Below are 7,988 nucleotides of genomic sequence, written 5' to 3' on the forward strand. Positions count from 1 at the left end.
ACTTTTCAGAGAAATGGAAAAACTGATGACCAACTTCATATGGAAGGGAAGAAGCCCAGGTTATGCACGACCTGACTTCAAAACCTACTACACAGTCACAGTTGTCAAAACAGCCTGGTACTAATATGAAGATAGATACTTGGGTCAATAGATCAGGACAGAAGACATAGAAATAAAAACATTCACATATAGACCATGGATTTGTGACAAAGGCACAAAAACATTACATGGGAATCAGATGCCCTCTTCAATAAATGTTGGGAAAGCTGGATATCCACCCACAGAAGAATGAAGCAAGAACCTCATCTCACTCCATGCACAAAAATAAACTCAAAGTAGATCAAAGTCCTAAATGTAAAGCCCAGTACCATTACTGGGTATAACCCCGAAGCAATTAAATAGATCATTAACAGCCTTTGCTCCCCTATATTCATCACAGCACAGTTCACAATAGCAGGAAGCTGGAAACAGCCAAAATTCCCATCAACAGAAGAGTGAAATTTTAACTCTCATACACACAATAGAATACTACATATACCTAAAAAACAGCAATAAAACCATGATACACCACAACTCATAGAGTGATCTGAAAGATATTATGGTGAGTAAAGTTAGTCAAGCACAAAAGGAGCAGTACATCCAGTCTTCTGGCCGGGTACCAGACAACCTGGTAAAGAGCTAGATCACTGCCAAAGAAACACACATCATTCACTCCAGATGAGTACAATGTAGATCACTTGGTCAAAGGGTACCTCGAAACAGCTGAGATCAAATGGGGGTGTGGGAGGGGATGCTGTATTTTGAGTGGTACCCATGTGGATCTGGGGTGAGGTCCCCCTGAGAAGGCAGCCCTGATCACGATGGAATCAGGTACAAGGCTTCAAAGAACAAAAAATAATATAATTGTGAATGAGGGGGGAGTGGATATCGGGGACCCAAGACCCATCTATAGGCAACTAGACATCCCCTTACAAACGGGTTGCGGGCAAGAGGGGAAGAGATGAGCCAGTCAGGGTGCAATATAGCAAGGATGAAACATACAACTTTTCTCTAGATCCTTAAATGCTTCCTGTCCCACCCGCACCCGCCACTATCATGATCCCAATTCTACTTAACAAATCTGGCTAGAGCAGAGGATGTACAGTGGTGCAGATAAGAACTGGAAAAACAGATTAGACCTTTGGACACATGGGATTCAGGACAGATAAAACCCTCAGGAACAGTAGTGGAAGTAGTGATATCATGAGGGTATGGAGATAGTTGGGGTGGGGAGAAAGGGGGTGAAAGGAGGAGCCCATCACAAGGTTGGATATATAGCTCACTCTGCAGGGAGACGAATAAGAGAAATGAGGGAGCGAGACAAGGACAGGGTAAGATACGAAATAACCAACTGCACTTCCATTGCAGAGGGGTAGTGGGGAGGAGACGAGGGTGCAGTGTAGCATCGATGAAACACAACTTTCCTCTAGTTCTTAAATGCTTCCCCCCACACCCCAGTATCATGATCCCAATTCTACCTTACAAACCTGGTTAGACCAGAGGATGTACAGTGGTGAAGATAGGAACTGGAAACACAAGAAATCCAGGAAAGATGAACCCCTATGAAGACTTGATAACTTGCTGAGTGTTCATGTCACCAACTGGGAAGGACATCGCTGTCCATCGGGGTCAGGCCCAGATATTGTACATCCCTCTCTCCCTTCCCTCAGAGAAAGTGCTTTGCAAAGTAGATGATTTCAAATTTCATGAGGGTAACAGGTAACATCTTGCCAACTGTTTTCTCTTGGGACCCACCTACAACATGTACTAGTGCTTATTATTTTCTGCTTTGTTTTGGATTAAGGTCGTTCTTTGTTTAATTTTCATGTTGTTGGTTTGGGGTATGATTTCCTTGATATTAAATCCAGTTTACGCAAATCTTTATGAACATTTAACTGGATGAAAATTTTCCTAGGTTTAGGCCAAATCTTTTAAACCTTTGAAAATTCACAGTGGAGATGATTGCAAAACTCTTTTAAATAAAGTTAAACCTTTGAATTGTACAGTTCTTGTGTCTTATGCAAATAAAATGCAATAATTGATAAACAAAAATAAAAAGAGCCCTTCAAAAAAGGGGAACTCGTGCTGTCACAAGAGAAGCACTGCTGGCCACCAACAGAAGCAAGGGGGAAATTCTGCCAGAGTGTCAGAGAGAGTGAGACTTGGCCAACACTTTGCTTTTGGACTCCAGGAACCCAGAACTGAAATCATACCAAAGGCTGTCGCTTTAAACCATGCATTTGTGGGACCCTGCGAGGGTAGCGCTAGAAAATCAGCACATCTGGTTTCCCATTCCCCAAAGCCTTACGTTCTTTAAACGCTGGATCCTACAATTGATCTCCACCTGCTCAAGCCTGTTTCCCTCCTCAGTCCACTACAATGAGAAGGCAAGAAGAGGGGAGGAATAAAGGGTTCTCATGGAATGCCATTAGGGCTGCATTTGCCCCTGGGGTCCCAGGCTCTCGCCTGGAGAAGCTGCCCTCCACGTTTGTGCACTTGTGCTGGGGGTGGGGATTTGAACCCATAAGGTGCATCTTCCCACTCCCACAGTCATGGCTTGGGCTGCAAAGAGCACTGTGCATTGTGAGTGACCCTCCTGTTCTCTGGGCTCATCTCCTTTACACGAGGGCAGATTACCTACAGGATCAGGAAATGCCAGCTGCATAAGAATACTGCAGGCATGTCATGAGTGAGCAACAGAGCATGGGGTCAAAGTCCACCGAAACTGGGAATAACCAATCTCATTCCAGACTAGCTGCTGACTCAGGCCTACACTGCAAACCAGAAACCCAGACTCTCTTGACTTCCAGTGGCTAACAAAAATGCACAGAGCACACACGCAATGAATTTTCCATATTTATTTCACTGGAGACTAGCTGGTGAATAAAGAGTAGTGATGGCAAAGATCCAGGCTGCACCAAGGATGTGGGGTAGGATGCCTTATTGCCTGTATAGCTCTACATCTTAGTTTTCTCATCCCTTTACTTCTTTCCTACCCTTTCACAAAATATCCTTCCCGTTAGCCACAGGGATCAGAAGGTTGACATTTCATTTATTTTTTAACATTCACATTCTTAACTTTCGTTTTTTGGATGGTTTTTACACTTGTGGCAATCCCAAAGAGGAGTGCACCTATGAAGGCATAAATACGACCAAACACTATTCGCATATAAAAGATGGGCTGGTCACTTGGTGTGATTGTCCTGAATCTGCGTGGAGGGGGCCCACTGTCTTCACTTCCACCAGCTCCTGACCTTAGACATATTGGAGGCTCCCAGCCTACATGGCAGTGACAGTTTCCCTTATTGTTGCACATTCCCCTATGACTGCACTTCTTAGGGTGACAGTCATAATTCAGTTCAGTTAAAGTACCATTGCAGTAGCTACCAGGTGTACAGTACTTGCCAGCACCACAGGGGGTACCAGGCCTCACGTGTCCAACGTCAGTTGCTTCTGTCGAACGGTGTTCGTCCAATCCAAAACAATGAGCACCTGAGATCAAAGAGTGATGAAATGAGACATGATCCTGCAACAGCGGAAGACGAGTCACATTGGTACACTGCAGTTTTCCACACCTAACATCGTTGGCGTTACAGGCCTGGTGTCTTGGCTGTGCAACATTTCTCCTACAGTGTCCAAATCGGCTGCCTTTTCTGTTGATATTATAGCAAATGTCATCAGCATTCACAGCACTTTCACCAAAGATTTCTTTGCAGTGCAGGGAGCGGTCAGTACAATTCCCATGAAAGCAGTAACCCTCTTCAGTGCACGGGGTTCCATCTTGCAGATAAACATCTTCGAGGCAGCTATAGTCCACTCCGGTGCAGTACTCTGGAAGGTCACATATATTTTGGATAGGTCTGCAGAGTGTGCCCACGGGGCTGTAGGTACAGTTTGTGCAGCATCCTCCTTTGTGACAGACACTTCCAGAGGTCAGCCTACAATCAGTTGTGCAACACTTGTCACTGTAACACTCTTTAAAGGAGCCACAATCACATTGCTCCTGCCCCTCTAGTCTAGCGTTTCCACAACGATGATCTGTTAGGCTTTCATTAAAGGAGGCACGAGGAAAATGATACACACAAGAGGATTTCGGTAGAAATATGTGCCCTAAATGTACAATGGTACAGTTACTGAACACATCTGTTATCAGAGGATACCTAAACATGATGCAAGTAGACCTTCTCTGGCAATAACACTGAGGAACATCAACATAAAAACCTACAGTCCTCCCTGTTTGAAAGGCAATAACCACAGATAGCAACATATAATGTCTTCCCAGGTGACCAATCATGTTCATGCCTAAACTGGTGCATAAGCCATATATATGTGCTTCAAATTGAAGTTCATGAGGTCCATCTTTAGTCACTATGAAGCTATATGCAGCGTGTATTGTACGATAGATGGTGTTTCTGTAATAATTGGAGTATGCACCCCCAGGATGTCGATAGTCTGTCATGCTTGTTGGGTCCCTTGTATTATATATAAGTAAACCAATAGTACGAAATTTTAGATCCAAATGCCTATACATTGAGTCCACCAAGGAAGTAAGATCTATCAAATATGTGACACACTGTGATACATTGTTATATAGTACATATACTTCATGAGAACTTGAAGGAAGCCCTTCTAACACACCTGCATGAGAGGCATAAATCTTGCTTGAGATTCTCCAGGCTGGACTGACGTTTTCTTTCGACAGTGGGGGGTCCTTGTATCCGAGTCTGTACATTGGCCCTATGGCATTGGCATCTGCCACTATCTCAGAAAGCACGTGTTCAAACATGAGGGAATCCTTCAGGGGTTTGATCTCATAGGCAAGATCATCTAATTTCATTATACCTTCCAGGCCCCCGTAGCACGTGTTGATGGTGACCATGGAGTAAGGGATCTCCTCCAGGAAGCCCAGGTAGTAGCAGTCATGAGGGAGGTAGGGGAAGTCCATCTGCGAGGCTCCCTGGTCGTCCTGGGACATCACCGGCACGTGTCTGGGTCCAAATACTTTCTTGCGCCTCATGTGGATCACGTGCCTCTGGCCCCCGAAGTTCAGGCTGTAGGAGAGCCAGCCTAGCACCTGCACACCTTTGCCTGGAGGCATCTGCTTCCTGGGAACCACCACCTCAGAGGAAATGTAGCGCCAGGAAGGACGGCCTGTCAAGCCCTGGACTGGGGACAGGAGCACACAGAGCCCAAGCACGGAGAGGGATCCCCTGAGGGTGACCTGGCCTTCTGCATGCCCCATGGCCCGAGCCACTCTAGGACGTCAGCCCAAAGAGGACAGATAGAGACAGGCTCCTGTGTGAAGCCAGGCCTGAAACATGTGCTGGGGCTCCTCCCTGCTTGTGCAGGCACTGCTAGAGAACAAACACAGTGCTGCCTGGGGGTTCAACATCCTGCCCCTGGGTGGGTGGGTAGGTGGGTGGGGCTGGGCATCTGGTCACCTGGGGGATTAGTTAACAATTGCAGGCGTGGCAGTGGGTGGGCCTGCACACCAGTCCAGCTGGTTTGGGAGGTGGGACAGGTGGGGGGTGGTTTGGGCCTTGACACTAATCCACCTGGGGTTGGGGTTGGGGTTGGGAGCATTGTACTGTGATGGGAAAGAGGAAAGGTGTAGGGAAACATTACCCTGTGGTAGATATATAATTGTTTGTCAATTGAGGATTAAGAGTGTAGGGGTGGAGTCCAGCTTGTCAATCAGATAATACTCAATGAGGCCTTTGCGTGCGCATGGCCATCTCCTGAGAATTTTGGGAAATCCTGTACTTCCTTCTTGGAGGCGAGAGACACATCTCTCTCTCTCTGCTATTCCCTGGGAGAAGTTGCAGCTGACAAGACACATGGAACTACCCTAGTGCCCTGAGCTGGAAAAGCCACATGGACCTGCCCTGATGCAACCAGACCTCTGAAGCCGGAGGAACCAGAGAGAGACCTCTGTCAGCGCTGAGATGCTTACAACACCCCTGGATCCAAAGACTTTTTACCCACTGGCCTGTGATCGTCCTGCATTCAGCACCATTGCATGTGTTTCGTGAGTCTGAAGAGGACTTTATAGGTTGGTACCGGACATATGGGCTAATATCGGACTTATGGACTTGGCCTGCACTGGGCTGGGATGTTTTCTCAATGTTCAATTGCTCTTGTATATAAATCTTTACCTTACGTACATATGAGTGTCTCCATGAATTTGTTTCGCTAGTCTACCCAGACTATCATACCCTATTTCCCTTGAGAGAGTTACTTGGGTGTAACTTTGATTAAGCCTTGGATGTGTGACTGTTTGAACGTTCCCAGGAACTTGGAGCAAATGCCAAGTGAAAAGGAGATTCCTGGTGACAAACAACAGGAATCTTCCTTTAGGTCGGAACATTTTTACATGGGAGCATTTTAAGAAACATCGCTCTTATCACAATCCATATATCAATTGTGTCGAGCACAGTTGTATATACGGTGCCATTATCATTTTCAAAACATTTTCTTTCAACATGAGCCCTTGATAACCAGCTCATTTTTCGCCTCACACCCTCTCTTCCTCCCTTCCTTGGTAATTTATTATTTTCCCCACCATGTATGACACTGACCACTGTCTCTCTTCACTCGCGTTTCTGTTGTCCAGCCCCCTAGGAAGGGGTAATAGGTAGATCATTGTGATCCATTCCCCATTTCTTCCCCCACCTTCTCCTGACCCTCCTGATATCCCTATTCTTACTGATCCTGAGGGGTTTTTCTGTCCTGGATTCTCTGTGCTGCAGCTCTTATCTGGAGCAGTGTACGCTCTCTGGTCTAGTCAGATTTATAAGGTAGAATTGAGGTCATGATAGCGGAAGGGAGGAAGCATTAAAGAACTAGAGGAAAGTTGTATGTTTCATCGGTACTATACTGTGCCCTGAATACCCCGTCTCTTCCTTGTGACCCTTCTGTATAGGGATGTCCAATTGTCTACAGATGGCCTTTGGGTCTCTACTCTGCACTCCCCTCATTCACCTTGGTATGATTTTTTTGTTCTGGGTCTTTTGATGCCTGATACCTGATCCCATCGACACCTCATGATCACAAAGGCTGGTGTGCTTCTTCCATGCAGGTCTTGTTGTTCCTCAGCTAGATGGCCGCTTGGTTCTCTTCAAGCCTTTAAGACTCCAGATGCTCTGTATTTTGATAGCTGGGCACCATCAGCTTTCTTCAACACATTTGCTTATGGACCCATTTTGTCTTCAGTGATCGTGTCGGGATGGTGAGCATCACAGATTACCAGAATATTAAAACAAAGTGTTCTTGCATTGAGGGAGTATTTAAGTAAAACCCCAATGTCCTTCTCCTACCTTAATACGTAACATAAATATAAGTACATAGATCTATTTCCTATCATTACATATAAATATATTTACATATGTACACACCTGTATTTAGACCTGTATAAATATCCTTTGTCTCCTACTCCTTTTCTCTATTTCCTTTTACTTATCTCTTGTCCTACTATCATTTTAGGCCTTCATTTGGGTTTCGGCAATTCCTTTCGGTTACATTGCCCTTGATTAAGCTCCACCATGCATCCCACACCCTTCTCTCCATCGATTTTAGATCATTTGTTGTTCTCTTTTCCCTGGATTGGTTGACACCCAGCCCCCTTCTTTTGTCCCGTCTCCCCCTCTCATGGGAGAATGTTTTAACGGTTGAAGAACATCTTGGGCCTGAAGTTGTTGTGTCCTATAGACAGTCAGTCCTGACAGGAGTCCATCTGGAGTTGAAGGTGGGGAAGTTGGAGGGCTGCGCCTTGAAGGGAAAGAGGAAGGGGACTCAGGGGTGTTTGTGAAGGGCTAGCATTCAGGCTTCTGAGCAAGCCCAGCAGGAAAGGCATCACTTCACAGCAATAAAACCATGATACACAACAATTCATGGAGTGGTCTGGAGGACATTGTGCTGAGTAAAATTAATCGAGCACAAAAGGACAAATT

The 7,988-nt window shown here is 45.7% G+C and overlaps 1 protein-coding gene across 1 annotated transcript; it reads right to left on the bottom strand.

The window, feature by feature from the left end:
* Nucleotides 1–2,882: 2,882 nt before the first annotated feature.
* On the bottom strand, nt 2,883–5,281 carry LOC142432760 (disintegrin and metalloproteinase domain-containing protein 21-like). Its single transcript, XM_075538022.1, has one exon. It carries the CDS (start codon nt 5,279–5,281, stop codon nt 3,092–3,094), a length of 2,190 nt encoding a protein of 729 aa, XP_075394137.1. The 3' UTR covers nt 2,883–3,091.
* Between the last annotated feature and the right edge of the window lie 2,707 nt (nt 5,282–7,988).

The sequence above is a fragment of the Tenrec ecaudatus genome, chromosome 18, assembly GCF_050624435.1.
Source record: "Tenrec ecaudatus isolate mTenEca1 chromosome 18, mTenEca1.hap1, whole genome shotgun sequence".
NCBI classification, from domain to species: Eukaryota; Metazoa; Chordata; class Mammalia; order Afrosoricida; family Tenrecidae; genus Tenrec; species Tenrec ecaudatus.